The 17529-nt window shown below is 38.4% G+C and overlaps 1 protein-coding gene across 1 annotated transcript in view; it reads left to right on the top strand.

Annotated features, from left to right (window-relative positions):
* Positions 1-16981, top strand: part of fgd (faciogenital dysplasia) — a 104922-nt gene extending 87941 nt beyond the window's left edge. The window contains exons 7-19 of the mRNA XM_017722355.2: positions 174-330; positions 1162-1300; positions 6297-6355; positions 7322-7468; positions 7677-7769; positions 8423-8496; positions 9074-9104; positions 9562-9672; positions 11420-11470; positions 12178-12279; positions 12579-12713; positions 14428-14568; positions 15775-16981. Of these exons, the coding sequence (XP_017577844.1) occupies positions 174-330; positions 1162-1300; positions 6297-6355; positions 7322-7468; positions 7677-7769; positions 8423-8496; positions 9074-9104; positions 9562-9672; positions 11420-11470; positions 12178-12279; positions 12579-12713; positions 14428-14568; positions 15775-16002 (1468 nt within the window). The 3' untranslated portion in view covers positions 16003-16981. The remainder of the gene's footprint in view (positions 1-173; positions 331-1161; positions 1301-6296; positions 6356-7321; positions 7469-7676; positions 7770-8422; positions 8497-9073; positions 9105-9561; positions 9673-11419; positions 11471-12177; positions 12280-12578; positions 12714-14427; positions 14569-15774) is intronic.
* Positions 16982-17529: the final 548 nt, after the last annotated feature.

The raw sequence follows: 17529 nt of genomic DNA, 5'->3' as shown, positions 1-17529 counted from the left end.
TAGATATAAAGGCCTCCCTTTTCTGCTGTAGAAATAGGGGTGTAATGTGTGGTAATGATATGGTATCTGTGCTAGCTTTTAATAATGGAATTTGTGTAATGTAATGGCTATGAGAGCAGAAATGAAGTGCTTCATGGTTCATGTATTTTAGCATGTTTGTTTGCACCTTACAGGAACATGAATCCACGTATAGGGGACATCCTGCAGAAGTTGGCTCCATTTATGAAGATGTATGGAGAGTATGTGAAAAACTTTGACCGTGCCATGGACTTGGTCAATACGTGGACACAAAGGTCAACCCAGTTCAAAAGTGTAGTCCAGAATATCCAGGTCAGCGTCTGTGTGTAATTGTGTGCCTTTGTGTTATTTATTACACAGATAATTATAGTTTTTGATTCATTAAGGCTTCAAATTACAGGCTACTGATGTCTTTTGGTTGCAGAATCCTTAAATTAGTTATTAATAACTAATAATTATAAATGAAATCCTTAAAGTCGTGAATGAATTATTATTTACATCAAAATTTCTTACATATCCAGCAAATGTGCTCGTAATACTTGAAATTACACAAATAGTGATTTTGACAAAATGTCCATCTCAGCCCTTGATGGATTTGCCAGTAAATTTAATGATTTGTATTTATTTCTGTACTTGTGCTGGTTCCATTTATACTGTGGTGGTGAATGATGCATCTTATATACATATATTTTAAATTTGAACGTACCGAGTTTTATTCCAAAATGCTGTATATCCGTTTTTTAACAATTTTGAAAAATAATCTGATCCCTTACAGTTAAAAATGGTGGTAAACATACTTTAATGACCAAGTAATGTTGGTTATTTTGCAACTTTGGCTAAAAGCAAGTAATAAGTCAGAGACAGCCATGATCTGTGCATCCTTACTGTTTAGTGATAACTCATAATGTAAGTAATTAAAGGCTAATTCTTTGAAATAAAAATAGCTTCTATTTGTGTCAGTGTTTCAAATTCAGTGAATGAAGGTATAAAAGGACCCACAATGTTTTTCCTAACCGTCAAAATGTAGGTTGTAACTTGTAATTGCAGTTTTTCTTTAGAACCTTCTTTTGTGCAGTATTGCTACTTAAAGAATGCTCAGTTTTACATGTGTCTATATCTCTGTGTGTTTGTACTGGTGAGCAGAAGCAAGATGTGTGTGGTAACCTGACGTTACAGCATCACATGCTGGAGCCAGTGCAGCGTATCCCTCGTTATGAGCTCCTCCTCAAAGACTACCTGAAGAAACTGCCCAGTGATGGACCAGATAGGAAGGATGCAGAGAGTAAGTTCACCAGTCATGAACGCCTGGAACAGTTCAGTGAAAAATCTAATTTAAGCAGTTTTCCACTTTCCCCTAATGTAGTAGTTCAGCCAAGACTTTGATGTTTGATGTCCAAATTTTGCTCTTGTAGTTTGTCCAGTACCAGGCTAACATTGCTAACAAACACTTGAGATCAGTAGTCACCCATTTTCTTTTGTAAATACATCCATAAAACGTCTCTCCGTCTGCATCCAGGTCTTCGATAAGGTTGTACAGACTTGCCAGGGTTATTTAGGAAATAGTGTGACTTACTGTAAATCAGTTTGTGTAGCTAAACAATCCATACAGTAGGTTTTGTGCCGGTATGCAGTCATGCATATTGATGCTAGATTAAGCACCTGTAAAAGATTAATTTAAAAAGCTATTTATGTTTATTGACTCAAAAAACAGTAACATTACAAAAAATGTGAATAGAATTAATACAATAACTAGTGATTGTATGTATGTCAGGGTTTTTGTTTAACTATTTCCAAACCTCTCCTTAAAGAAAACCAGGATTATTAGTAGTTTTCTTCCTGTACCTGAATTGGTTAATTTATACTTTATGATAAATAATCTGTTACGGAATTTAAGTGTATGTGATGCCTGGAGATGTTCAAGAAATCTGGAACCAAACTTTGTGCTTCAAACTAGCTCTGAAGACGCCAATTACTTTTTTTTTCCCCCAAAAAAACAAAATTCTTTTGGTAACAATTTATTTGCATATCCCACTGTAGATGCTTTATAGATGCTTAACTTGCATTTGAATTTTTGAACCTTTTATTAAATGAAATATCTGTTTAATTTACCTTATTCACCTTATTCAAACCCTTATTCAATTCCAACCTAAACCTCAACCCCAACAATATATACTGTATAGTCCTCAACCCAGATCCTAAATCTGTTAGTAACACTAATTCCAACCCTCACACTCTTGGAGTCAACTGACTTTCATCAGGTGGTTTCTTAACAAATTGAACGTCTATAGATAATCTGTTGGGGGCTGATAAAGTATGACCATTCTTTTAACTGTATATATGTTTATTTTGTTTATTCTAATAATATGTAATGTAAGTGCAAACATGCATGTTACTAATATAAATGGTTTTAAATGTTTTTGGGTGCTCAAGACTTTTGTACAGTACTGAATGTCTTCAGTTTGAGAATTCAAGATGAACAGTTATTTATAGAAAGAAACAACAGAAATTGCAGCTGTAATCTGTAACATCCATATGCTTGTGTGGCCAAAGGGAAGTTGGATTCTAAAGGGGAGTTGAAATTCACCTGTTGTCTGAAGTAGCTGCTTACTACTAGTAGATCAGTTGTTCAGTTTTATAGTTGTAAGTAGGCCATACTGTACTGTAAACCTCATCTGATAGTCTGTGCGACCTTAATGAAGACCTGTATGTGGTTTGAGAAAATTGAGAAAGGTTATGGGGTTGTGTTTTCTGAATAGATTTGGGTGGCTATTGACTTCTAGTCTTTGTTAGCAATATTCTAGTCAATCTTCATAGTTCCAGAACTAAAAAAGCTAAATTTGGAAACCAAACGAGTTGGATGTTCAACTACAACTGGAATTACAAATGTAAATGTGATTTTTCCTTTGAGCAGTCGGTAGAACTACAGTCTGTCTGTGTCTGTCTGTCTGTCTGTCTGTCTGTCTGTCTGTCTGTCTGTGTGCATGGCTAAACTATTTCAGCCTTTACTACTTTCCACACTTCTTCTTTGTCGTGTCACTTTCCTTTTAAATTACAGAACAGGCTCATCTTCAAATATGTCTTCACTGCAGGCATGCCAGCAGTGGGGAACTCAAATCAAGTTGTAAAGGTGGTCACTTGACACTCTGAGAAAACATGACAGAAGACTAACAAAACTTTAAGTTGAAGTTGTATAATTTGAGGCTTGAGGTGATGAACTTAATAAAGACTCAACATCCTGTCATTGTTTTTGTACCAGCAATTTGTCTGTTAGAAGATGCTAGTCTGATATTAAAACCTAATAGTTTTCAGAGAGCTGACAAGTCCTCCCACTTTTATTCAAGTCTTAATTTTGTAAATTTGTTGGCTGAGCTACTTCATCACATACGTAGATATTAAAAATATTTCTAATAATAGTTGAGCAGCTTGTAGTTTTATGATGCAAAAAAATACATGACAACATTCCAACATTGACAGGCATTTTAAAAGCATAAAGACCAGTAGCTTTGCTGTTTAGCTAACTGCCTAACATTAAATGGGCTAGGAAGTTGACATTTGTGAACATAAACCAGTGGCTTCTCATTGGTTTGGTGTTCAAGGAACAAAGCAGCGAGCTTTTCATGCTCACGTGTCGAAAAACAACAAATATTTTTTGTAATTTAAAAGTTTTTTGAAGCTACGCAAAAACATGGTTACACTTTACTCAGTTTAAAAGGCTACACATGACCTGCATAAGCTCTTTATTAGAACATGATATAATCCTATATAAACATTTATAAAGGCTTATTCTAACAGGCCCTGTCTGTCATAAAGGTTACTTTTGTCAACTTTGATGATGAGGTGATACAACACCTATGTAAGGTGACTTTTTTCCTGACATTGGGTTATGTCATGACCTTTCGTTATGACAGCTGACTTTGTAGCTTATTATATGTCACAGTGGCATAATGCTCTTTATGTGAAATAGCATGATTGTGACATAAGCTTGTGGAATTGGAATTCTTTTCCATTCTTACTTGATGTACAACTTCAGTTGCTCAACAGTCCGGGGTCTCCGTTGTCGTATTTTGTGCTTCATAATGCGCCACATATTTTCAATGGGAGACGGTCTGGACTGCAGGCAGGCCAGTCTAGTACCCGCACTCTTTTAGTACAAAGCCACGCTGTTGTAACACATGCAGAATGTGGCTTGGCGTTGTCTTGCTGAAATAAGCAGGACGTCCCTTTAGAAGCTCGGGCCCAGAGAAGCCGGTGGTGTTTCTGGGTGTTTTTGATATCTGGCTTTCGCTTTGCATGGCAGAGTTTTAACTTGCACATGTAGATGGAGCGACGAACTGAGTTCACTGACAGTGGTTTTCTGAAGTGTTCCTGAGCCCATGTGGGAATATCCGTTACAGAATGATGTCGGGTTTTAATGCAGTGCCGCAGGGATCGAAGGTCACGGGCATTCAATGTTGGTTTTCTGCCTTGCCGCTTACTTGCAGAGATTTCTCCAGATTCTGTGAATCTTTTGATGATACTATGGACTGTAGATGATGAAATCCCTAAATTCTTTGCAATTCCGTGTTGAGAAACGTTGTTCTTAACCTGTTGGACTATTTGCTCACGCAGTTGTTCACAAAGTGGTGAACCTCACCCCGTCCTTGCTTGTGAACGACTGAGCCTTTCAGGGATGCTGCCTTTATACCCAATCATGACACTCACCTGTTTCCAATTAACCTGTTCACCTGTGGAATGTTCCAAACAGGTGTTTTTTGAGCATTCCTCAACTTTCCCAGTCTTTTGTTGCCCCTGTCCCAACTTCTTTGGAACGTGTTGCAGGCATCAAATTCAAAATGAGTGAATATTTGCAAAAAACAATAAAATTTATCCGTTTGAACATTAAATATCTTGTCTTTGTAGTGTATTCAATTGAATATAGGTTGAAAAGGATTTGCAAATCATTGTATTCTGTTTTTATTTATGTTTTACACAATGTCTCAACTTCATTGGAACTGGAGTTGTATAATCGCTTGATGAAATTTTGTGTTCATTTTTTGACTTTTTGACATAATTTGTAATACCTGTGGTTGTTTACATTGTGTTTAAATTTCATGCCAAATGGATCAAAAGAAATGGCCCAAAATTCAAAATTCTGGTTTTGCTTACATTAAAAGTAAAGTATGTTCTTTCTTCTCCTGTAAAGTTAGCATTTTGAAGATACAAGGTTACTTTGTGACCTTTACACACAGCACAGAGGGAAAAAAACGCAAACTTGTTTCAACCCAAAGCCAAACCCTGACCCTTTCCTCATCATATCATCGACTTCTCTTTCTTCTCATCGACAGCTAAATGCCTGTTTCACTAATCTCCTTGGTCATGCTTTCAGTTTTTTTGCAGAAAGTTTGCTGGTGTTTTTTCCTCATCCCTGTTGTTACATCTCATCTGTGTTTGGATTTAATGTCTATACTATATGTCTGTATTTAATGGCTTGTATAGTTTACTACAGTTTGAATGTAATTTTAAATAGGCAACAAATAAATGACAAATACATTTGTCTACATTAGAAATATTTAATTCAGGAGGCTTGTTTCTGGAACCATTGGCATGGGTAGCTTAATTGAATTAAATCAGTCAGATCAAATGGATTTGTATAGCGCTTTTACACATCATGCGCATAGTACGATATGTGAGGAGCACACCTATTGGGGTCATGGCCAAAATGTTGTATTATATTCCTAATTCATAAGTGTGGAATAATTCTTACTTGAATTCTTATTAGGAGAGAATTGGTTTCCTGAACGCAAATACTGATGTGATTTTATGCCACGTTATTTGAGATTTGACTTAAGATGACAACTTATGTGATTTGCATATGTATGACACTTCCTGTTTATATGGTGAAAGTTATATATTGGGGGGAGACACATGTTTTTACCATTCTTAAGTAAAACAAATTGAAGAAGTACGTACACTCATAAGAAAACTGGGCTTATAATTATGCCAAAGTGTTCCTATATCCATAAAAGGTCGTTTCGTCAGTGTGTCCTTCGCTTTGTGAGTGTCCACTGTCAAACCTTCCAGGTGGCGAAGAAGCATTGTTCATCCTCATCTATTTTTCTGACCTTAAACTCACCCCCTGCAGTGTGTGTGTTAGAGGTTGACAATTTCTTTGATGCCAATGTTTAAGCTAACGATTCTGAAACAGCCATAAACCATTCAGACACCTTAATCCTCTGTCCTGAGTTCAGTAGACTGTGCTGTGCGTGTCTGTTGATGTTTTCTGTCTCTCTCGGTTTCAGAGGCTCTGGACTTGATCTCCACAGCTGCTAACCACTCGAACGCTGCCATCAGAAAGATGGTAAGTTTTTTTTTTTTTCTCTCTCCCCTCCCCCGACGAGCTTGTCTGTGTCTGTCAGACAGGATATGTTATTTCCACTTCCTGTCTATGTTGACAGATAATAGTCTCTTAGGCAAGTGTGTTCTCTTACTCATTCTATTTTCTCCTTGTGTTTTGGTCTCTCTGGTAGGATTTTCCTCTTCAGTAATATGTTTGTCTTTTGTTAAAATAGGCCTTCTGCTCATGTATACACTCACCCAACCACCACGTGGCATTTTTATGCAAATTTGTGCTTATTTGCAGAGTTTAACATATGCTAAATCCCCCAATATGCTAAATACAACAAATAAACAGTAATTGTGCACACATGTGTTATCTGCAGAGGATGTGTAACTTATTCTCATTTATGAACGTCAACAAAGAACAGAATTTGACCAGGGCACCGAAACTTTTGCATCTGTATGAAAGTGCATTTCAAAACCACCTCCAAATATGGTTTGGATCTGATTTGCAAAAATAGAATGTGTTTTCTTGCTGTCCAGACTATATAAATCAATCTGCGTACGATCTGGATATGCCAAAAACTGGATTTGGCTGTCTGTCTGAACACAGCCGAAGACTGATCTTTGATTACTAGAAGAAGCTTGGAGAGATTCTTCCCTTAAAGATTTCTTTGAAAAACCAAATGAAAGTCTTCTGAAAAGAATTCCTTAAAAGAAGCTGCTACGAAAGCAAGGGGTGGACACACTAAACATTCAAACGTTTGATGTGTCATTGTTGAGGCTTCTGTATAATTTTCTGTTAAAGACGTTTTCTACTTTTTATTACGGTACTGAAAAATGAATAGCTTGTACCTGTTGGACATTTTGACTGGAAATGAATGAACTCTGACTTTGCTTTGATACTGTATGTCTGTGCCATCTAAATAGTGCGATTTCCCAACTTTGCCACTAGAAGGACAATTAATATTTCATGTATCGTGTGTAGGAGAAAATGAACAAGCTGTTGGAGGTGTACGAGCGATTGGGTGGTGAGGAAGACATTGTTAATCCAGCTAATGAACTCATCAAAGAGGGCCATATAAAGAAGATGTCTGCTAAAAATGGCAGTGCCCAGGACAGATATCTCTATCTGGTGAGTGTATAATTCAGTGAACTGGATCAATGAGCAGGAGTCAGTGCAACAATCTGAATTTCAAAGTCAGAATTATGATCGTTATGGTTATAACTGTTCATATTTATCAAGATTCATCAGCCGACTCTCTGGTCTGTCACTGAACTGTTCTCAACATTTGCTGCAGATTCTGAGTTTGTGTCATGTTGTCTGTGTGTTTTCTCCACAGTTCAATAACATGTTGCTGTATTGTGTGCCTAAGTTGAGACTGATGGGGCAGAAGTTTAGCGTCCGAGAAAGAATAGACATTGCAGGAATGGAGGTATAACTGTGTTGCACATCTGTGTGTGTGTGTGTGTGTGTGTGTGTGTGTGTGTGTGTACAGGTTGGGATGTAATGGAATACAAATTTAGATTATGGAAATTAAGTATCTGTATTTAGTCCAAATTATTAGCAGTAACCTTTTCAAGTGAATACTTCTAAAATACTCACCCACTACATTTAAAAAGTAAATGCCATATTTAAAATAAGTGTCAATAAATACAAAAACTCCAAAAATGGCTTATTTACAAACACAAAATAGTTCCAGTTAAAACATGATAAATCAGTATGAGCTGGTTATTAATGCCAGTGTTACTGAGCTCTGCTAAAGCCTGAGTAGACTGATAAATCAATGTGATCAGTTATTAATCTCTGTGTTACTGAGCTCTGCTAAAGCCTGAGTAGACTGATAAATCAATGTGATCGGTTATTAATCTCAGTGTTACTGAGCTCTGCTAAAGCCTGAGTAGACTGATAAATCAGTGTGATGTGTTGATTATTAATCTCATTGTAACTGATCTCAATGTGATGATCAGTTATTAATCTCAGTGTTACTGAGCTCTGCTAAAGCCTGTGTAGACTGATAAATCAGTGTTGTGGTCAGTTATTGTATTGGTTGAATATGGGAAATTTATTGAATTATTGCCATTTCAGGTTCAAGAGAAGCAGAACCTTCCCCACACTTTCATCATCACTGGCAAGCAACGTTCCTTTGAGCTGCAGGCCAGGTGTGTTATACATGTTTCAGTAGCTCTACTATTAAAACAACGAAACGAGGTCTGTAATCTTTTATGACACGTTTACAATGTACATTTGGAACAAATCCTAAATTTGAAGCACTGTCCACACTTTTGTGTTGTATTAAAATTAGAGATATTGTTATACATGGGTATCAGTACCGGACTGAGAGCATCTTCACGTGCTGTGGTCATGTAAGCTTGTAATTCTTCCTGTGGGGTAGTAAACGTTTGAGTCGTTTGAAAACAATAGCTGCTTTTAGATGCTCATTTTAAGTGAAGTGCTTAAATTAAAAATAGCTCATTTTAAAGCTTAGTATTTTTTTAAAATACATTGGATCAGTAATGGATTGAAAAAGAAGACATACAACACATCTCCAATTATAATAGTCTGAGTTTTTCTGGGTCAGGTTTTTTTAACCCTAGACCTGAACTCCAGAGCCAATATAAAACAGACATGGTTGTAAGTTTAATAGGTTTTGTGTTCATTGCTAGTGACAGTTTTTGGTCATCTTAAAAAGTTGTGTTTAAAATTGTTGTTTACATTTTATTTTATGTTTTTTGACAGAACTGCTGAAGAAAAAGAGGACTGGATACAGGTAAGCTGTTAAAGTGCATACATAGAGAGAGAGAGAGATAGAACAGTAGAAAAGGGCTAGATAGATGGATTAGACTTGGATCAGATGAGTGCTCTGTGAGTAGTTTGGGAAAACCACTGGAATGAATAGTACTTGAGTCTGTCTCCCTCTCTCTTGCACACGTGCATGTACACACACACACACACACACACACACACACACACAGAGGACATGAAGAGACAGACAAAGGCAAGTTCATTAGAGCTGTAACAGAAAATCCATACGACATTAAAAGAAGTGCACACAAAAGCCCATTTTATCTTGTATAGACAGCTCACACACACAGCTTTGTGGAGTGTTTTGGATCTGAGACAGTAGAGCTGACTGTACTTTACAAAGTGGCTTTGTCTTTCTGCTCAATTAAACCTCTCTCTCTCTCTCTCTCTCTCTCTCTCTCTCTCTCTCTCTCTTTCTCTAGGTGATCTCGGCCACCATAGAAAAGCATAAACAGAACAGTGAGACGTTTAATAAAGCCTTCAACAGCTCCTTGTCTCGTGATGAAGACCACATGAGTGTGCCAGACTCACCGGTAAAATGTCCTTTCATCCCTCTTTTCCTTCCTCTGTTGTTTGAGCAACTACAAGTCAGTCTGTGGTTGTGTTTATTGCAGTCATGTTTCTTTTGTCAGCCATGCTGCTTTCTTTCAGTTTACTCGAAATGATTTCAGCTGACCTAAAATCTTGAAAGAATTTAGGATCTTAGAAGCTAAAATTGTGTAGAGACAGAAAGGCGCACTCACACAGTCACATCAGCGTCAGATGAGTCACAAAGAACCACCGCAAGGCTATTATTGGAGCTCAGTGTCTCACACACTAGCTATGGGGGTGGCCTGGAATGGGGGGGGCAGGGTGGTGCTGGATTTTAGACTTGGAAGCCAGGCCTTCCCACTGTACCATCACTGTAGCAACTTGGCTGCATCTTGCCACTGATCATTCAAACAAGATATGTAAGCATACTTTACTATGCTATTTCTTTTAAAGTGTTAATACAGTGTTAGCTCACATCACGGTTTCTCCTGATGGTGAGAAAATCTATGCCTAGTTCCCCTAGACCAGGCGTCGGCAACTCAAATGCGTCGTTTTGTCCTTTTAACAACATTTGTCTGTTTTACTGACTTGGCTGTAAAAATGTCTCCGCATGTGGTAATGTACTAGTATACACTAAAAAATATAAATGAAAACATCGACTTACTTTGCTCTGCTTGAAGGTTTAGCATGACTATAGCTGCTTTTCTTGCGTCTCTGGCAGGAAACTTTTCCACAAAAGTAAAAATGTCTCTCAACAGTTATTTTTGAGGCTGAAGTCAGCCCCTTTTCTCGTTGCAGATTAAACGTATCAGAAAACCAGCCGAGTGCTTGTAAATGTGTCCGTCTCCAAATTACTGATGGTCGTCTTAAATCTTTCTCTGCCCTTTCGTCAGACACTAGCTAAGCGAGATTGTTTTGTGTTTCAGGGTTAAAGGGTGAATTAGCAGATATAGGCTACATTAACTCCAGTGTTTATTGTTAAAACTGTTGTAACAATCAGCAGAGCTTTGTTCTACTGCAAAGGAAGATTATTTTATTTTCACCTAAAAATCGAATTCTGCTGTGGAGCCGGACAGGACAGTATAAGAGCCTTGTGTTGCTGACCCTTGTTTTAGGCTACCTACCTATCACAAAGTAGTATTTTACTGTGGTAAAGAATAAGTTTCCTTTGTACTTTTAAAGCAACATGAACCTTCAACTGTTCACTTTAAACATCTACTGCTATTGCTATAAAAAGTAAGACTCTTTACAGCAATATTTTAGGGATATAATGCTTGGTAGTTTGTCCCCTTAACCTTTAACTGCTTGTGAACAACCTATAGTCAGTAGCTTGGCAAGCAGTCAGGATTGGGTGGCACCACAGGGATGGTTAAAACTAATCCAATGGTTGCATGATGTACTTGTGTAACACATCCTGGGTGTTGAGAAAACAATAATGAATGAAAACATGAAAAGGTATAAAATCGGTAATTCTGTCAAACCCATGAGACTGAGGCTTCCCGGTTTCCTTTTCCATTAAACTATTTTGGAACATTTAAAAATGTTATCATTGTTCAGTAAAGTCCATTTTTATATTTTGGCCTTTTTCAAACTCTGATTACTCAAGTAACTGTCAAAATAGCTAGTAGATTACTTGATTACTATGTTTGATAGTGACAGCCCTAATAAACACAATTAGATTAGTGTTAACAGCATGTTTCCATGTTCCAATGTTGAAATTGTAAACCTGATGTTTTCGCCTCTTCACAGGGTCCATGGTTTAATGCTTCTGTGGATTCAGATGGAGGTGTACACGAGAGGGTAAGACACACCCGCAAAACACACCCGCATACTCACACATATTCACTGTCTTACAATGGCCATAAATAAAAGTCGTAGTAACTAAATAAGATAAGATAAGATAAGATAAGGCTTTATTGTCATACGCATCACATGTGGTACATGAGGTGGAACGAAATAGTGTACTCAAGGTCCCAGTTAACTCACAAAGTAACAATAAACAATAAACCACAGCAGCATGAGTATGAGGTAGAAGGTGTATATCTTGATACTGGTATTGTATAAAGTGACATGTGTAGGGGTGATATAGTGGAGGGGTGATATAGTGGAGGGGTGATATAGTGGGGGCACTGATTCAGTACAGCAGCAGAGATAAATAAGTGGACATGAAGTGCCGTTGCAGTGATGTCTAGTTGGAGTTTAAGAGTCTTACGGCTTCAGGGAAGAAGCTGTTCCTCAGTCTGGTTGTTTTACTCTTAATGCTCCGCAGCCTCCTACCTGAGGGGAGCAGGACAAAGAGTGTGTGTGCTGGATGAGTGGGGTCCTTCATGATGCCAGTGGCCAGTGGATAGGATAAATGTAATAAAAGCTTGGAATTTAGCTGTATATAGTTTTAGTTCTTTCATGTCATATTTGGTGTAAAATGCATTATTGTGTACCACAGATCGTAAGTTATATAGAAACACTTTGTTAAGCAATATCTAAATGTGTATTTGTCTTTTCTTTAGCGGAGTTCAAAGAAGCGAGAGAAGGAGAAGGAGACGTGTAAGGGCTGCAACGAAACCTTCAATTTCACCAAGCGTAAGCACCACTGCAAGAGCTGTGGAGCGGTGAGTGTTTTTTTTTTCAATTTACATGAAATCAGCCATTTAAACTACATCAGGGGTGATTTGGCTTAAAGCTGAGTGCTAGGTTATGTCTAATGAGTTTGCATGTTGAAACTCAAAAGGCAAAGTCCCGGATAATGACATGCACTTTGTGCAACACTTCCTTTAAGGCTTTGGGTTTGATATCTAGTCTTAGATAAGTATTAAACCATAATTTCCCAAAATAAGTGCTCATTATGATTTTGACATGCTCATATTTCATCGGGTTGCCTTTCTTTGTCTGTCTCTGCTGCCCCCTGTAGGCTATCTGTGGTAAATGCTCCAAGGTGTCGGAGAGCAAGAACACCCGCATGTGTAAGCCGTGTTATGAGGCTCTGCAAGGACCTGAAGGGACACCAGTGAGCAGTGCTGAGCCAAAGAAAAAATCAGGGGTAGAGGTGAGATCAATTGAAATAAATGCTAACCCTAAATCAGCCAATTCCTAAACAGCTCAGTGAACATGGCTCTGAATGGGACGTTTATCAGCAAGTATTTTTCCACCGTCCATACCTTAATTTACACTGATCATTTTAGCATGTAGTGTTTAATGGTGATATACAAGTGAATGTAGGAATAACACTAATTTCAGACTACAATGCGAATGTACACTTCTATGTCATTTGTATGTGTGCTGTATACACTGTGTACCTCTCACTCACACACAACTACTGTACGCATGGGGGAAAAAAACAGCCAAATATATTTGCCAAGTACAGTCATGCATCCAGTTGACAATGTAGGACGGTCCACAATATACCAGTATAAGCATTTCATATAGTACTGTGCCAAAGTCTTTATATTTATTATTAATATTTCCAGTCAAAATAGCCTTTGAACACAGTTATTCTCTTTTCAGTGGCAGAAAAACAGCAAGAAACATTTTTAGCAGTATATTTATCTAAAAATATTTACACAGAAGCCTCCAACACTAAGAGTAGTATCACAGCTTTAACTCTACCGTCATCCAGTCCTAAAGGTTGCACTGACATATTATGGTCCCCTTCAAACAAACCCCAACATTCACACAGGCAACTACCCAAGCAGCTCAGCTGCCTTTCTCCTGTGTCTTTCTCCTGTGCATCTATAATAAAGGAAATATTTGCAAGGAGATTAGATATGACAGTCGGCTTGCACAAGGAATGGGAAAGTGAAAGGAAGGAAAATAAAAAAAAAAAAAGTTTCCATAAGAGGAGAGAAAATGGGACTCATATCAACCATTCAAGTTCTCTGAGAGAGAGAGAGAAGAAAATCAAGCTCCACCTTTTGCTTCAGATCTGAAAACATGGACAGTTTCTGTCCATCGTTTCCACTGTGTTCCACATGTATTATGTTTAAATTGGGATTACGAGGATTGCGAAAAGCCAAAAATGCAACCAGCTTCTATGAATGAACTTTGGAGGCGTGGTAAAATATCCCCCCAGAGTTCTTTGAGAAACTGAAAGCAAGTCCCCCAAAAAGAATGGAAGTTGTAGAGTTGGCAAAGAGTGATTGATATTATATTGATTTTATTGATATTATGAAGTTGATATTACATTTATTTGTTGATGCTTCTGTGTAATTTTCTGTTAAATATATGTTTTCTGATTTTTTTTTCCTTACCCTAAAAAAAAGTATAATTATGGCTGTTTTGACTGAACATGAGAGAAATAAAAAAAATGGGCACTTGTCACAGTACTGTCCATACCTGCCACATATTTTAGTAAGTGCACTCTTGCTCAGTGCTTATGCACTGATACCCTCACACCAGTGTAGCTTCTGTAGAGCGGTTAGCATCTGTTCTATTTCCAGTGCTGATTCTGTATCCTGTGAAGACATAATACCCAGACAATTAATCCTGTAATACACATAAACCCACATAAACACTCACACAAAATCAGTTTTTCAATATAAAACAATGAGCATGGCTGCAGAAATAAACACAATACATTTATTTGAGCTAGTATGTTGCCATCCAGTGCTTATTTCTTATTGTTTTATGCTGACTTGCACGTTGTATCTATACGTTATAACAGGTTGCAGCCAAAAGGTGGCGCTTAAGCTTTCTGTAGTGTATTAGAACCTATGAAAGTGCAGAATTTAACCCCTGTGTGTTTGTATGTGTGTCTGTTGCAGAAGCAGCTCTCATTGACAGGTGACAGCTGTGTCCTGTGCAGCCAGCTTTTGGTTCAAGAGAAAGGGAAGAACTGGACCAAGACCTGGGTGGCTGTCACTAAAGATGAGCCGCTGACGCTTTACCTGCAGACTGGCAGCCAGGTACCGTGTCTCTTTCCGTGTCCTATCCGTTCCCTCGAGAGGATTGAGGTCAGGTGGATTTTCACAACTCCGTCCTGACCTCAGTTTGACTGTCGGCTGCTGACTCACCGGAGTCTGTCTCACACTTTCTCCCCTCTCACTCACCTCCCTCATTGCTTTCATTCACCTTTCTCCTTCGATGAGACTATTTTATTCGTAATTTCATCCTATTCTGCTTCTGTGATGTTTATTTTTTCAGTTTCTTTGCTAAATTATTGCCCCTCGTGATTTTGTTACAAAAGCAAATAAACTGAGTGAAGTCAAAATAATCTCACCATCCATACAGCCATAGCAACGGTAGATTAGGATTATAGACCAGATTAGATGAGCGTTTTTTTACGTTTGCTGCATATGCATTGCGCTCAGTAAAGCTTGATCTGCCTCCCCCCTCCTCCACACACAAACTCACACACTATGGAGTACATTTTGTAATGCTTGCGTGTATGTAAAGATGTTTGTAAATGGGTCAAAATGAGCTGTTATCCTGATGCATGAATTTAGGACTAAGTTTCAGTGTTATTATGAATGCAGCTATAGACTATAACCCATGTGTGAAACACAAGGCCCGTGGGCCAGACGGGCCCACAACACAATCCCAATCACAATCTGCCAAACAAAAGTATTAATTTTCTATTACTATTAGCCCATTTCACAGTGCGCTGCACTACAGTCCCCAGCATGCACTGCAGTGTTCTTCAGTGCTCTGACTCTCCTACCCCAACAACAATCTATAAGACAGCAGGTACACCTCAATTCTACACCATTCTATGCAATTCCACACCAGTCTTATTAGCAAACAGACTAGCTGCATTTCAACTGCAGTTCAACCAATATAAACACTTAGCATTAGCTCAGAAATTGAGCCCAAGTCTTAATGAACTGGCAGCAAAGAAAAATGCCAGGTGTCTAGTTCAGGCAAAAAGACTGAGCTCCTGGGAACATTCACATTTTGAATATTTCAAGTATTCATGTAATATTTCAAGGTCTTTTTTGAGTGCCTACAATATACTGCGGAAGAGCTCTGCTCTGAATCCACTACTCTGAAACATCACTGCTGACTTCATTACTGTCACTGTGTTTCTCATTAGTAACTATAAAATGATGATAATGGTTAAAAGGAAAAATCTGATTTACTTTGTGTCTGTTCACGCTTTTATCGTTAATCAGGATGCGCGTGGTGCACGGAGGATCGCTCTGCCGGGTTGTGAAGTTAGCACCTCGGAGAAATCAGAAGGCAAACCGGTGTTCACGCTCAGCAACTCCCACCACGCATTGTTCTTCAGCTCTCAGGATTCGGAATTATTGGCCAAGTGGGTGGAGCTTTTGTCCCATGCAGCGAAAGGAGAGGCCTCAGAGATGTCAGTCGGCATGACGGAACACAGGAAGAGTCAATGAGACGAACAGGAAAGGACGACCGAGCCGTCCCCTGGCTGCGTGTTTTGTATAGAACTTTATTACTTGAATTCAGCACTTTTTATTTTTTTCTTTGATATGAAATCTTTGTTTGTCGTTACTTCACCTCTTCTCCTCACCCCCTTTCACAAATGCACAGGGTGACCAAATACACATACACAAGCGCGCACTGTTGAGCACCTGTGCCACTGGTGTGCAGGTGTGCTGTTCTTTCCCCAATGCACTGTTGTTTGTTCCTTTTTCCAAGAAGACTCCTTCAGCGTCCTGTTGAACTATAATAGATGAAGCTGTTGTGGATTTTTATGATATATTATAAGATGGATGTTTTTATCTTTTTCTTTTTTCTTTTTTTTTTTTTTAAGATTTCCTGTAAATGTGTTATTTGTGAAGCATTAACTATCCATTCACTCGTGTTGACAGATGCAGATATTTTGTTTTGTTATCAGTTTTTGTTCCTCTCTACAGCTGCACACCTCGTTTTGCTTCTCTGGTTTGGTAGCCTCCTTTTGAAGTTCTGGATGCAAAAGAGGAAACCTTTGTTAAAGTGAGCGGCAGGACACCCGATAATCCTAATTTCATCCAATAGTTCTTTTCTTCAGCTCACTTTTGTTCTTTTTTGGGGGCACTTCAAATCCACTGGCATACACCAGACCCCCCCCCCCTCACCTCTGCTGTATATCTACTAGTATTCAAGTATCGAAACAGTACTAGACTGTACTGAAAGTACTGTAAGCCCTTCTGGCTCCCACTGAAGGAGGGGCTGAAGTAGAGACTCTGTAACATTTCCCATATTTATGTCATGCTTTTAAGAATCAGGCAAACATACCTTCTCTGTGAAAACTGATTTTTACCCACAGTGGCAGCAAGACCAGTATTAATTCTTTTTTTTTTAAACCAGGATTGTTCCCAAAAGTAATTGTGTCTAGCATATCATTGAATAAAAGAATCTGGTCTTCATGTCTTTCATGTTTTTGCGGTTTATTATCTGTTCTGTACTGTTTTCCTCCATTGTTTTTTATGTTCTTGTCAGCTAATTGAGTTTATTTGAGTTCTTCTAAACAGCAGGACAGTAGAGCAGTTTGGTAAATACACTGCTGGTCAAACTGAACACCTTTTCTTTACTGCCTTCCTGGTCAGTTGTGGTTAGTGTCAGGAGGAGAAGCTGAAAACATATTTAGCAGAAAATGACACCGAAACCTCAACAGCTAAATTTAATATCAAATATTTCTGTCCACCCTTTACTTTTATGACAGCTTCCAGTCTTTTCAGGGGAATTGCTTTCAGCTGCTCATAGAAAACTACAAAGATACACCGATCAAGCATCATCATGACCACCTCCTTGTTTCTATGCTCATTGTCCATTAGATCAGCTCCACTTACTCTATAGCTGCACTTTGTAGTTCTACAGTTACAGACTGTAGTCCATCTGTTTCTCTGATACTGTGTTAGCCCCCTTTTACCCTGTTCTTCAGTGGTCAGGACCCCCTATGGACCCTCGAAGAGCTGCAG

Source organism: Pygocentrus nattereri, chromosome 29 (genome assembly GCF_015220715.1).
Source record: "Pygocentrus nattereri isolate fPygNat1 chromosome 29, fPygNat1.pri, whole genome shotgun sequence".
Lineage (NCBI taxonomy): Eukaryota > Metazoa > Chordata > Actinopteri > Characiformes > Serrasalmidae > Pygocentrus > Pygocentrus nattereri.
This window is presented reverse-complemented; position numbering and strand designations above follow the sequence as displayed.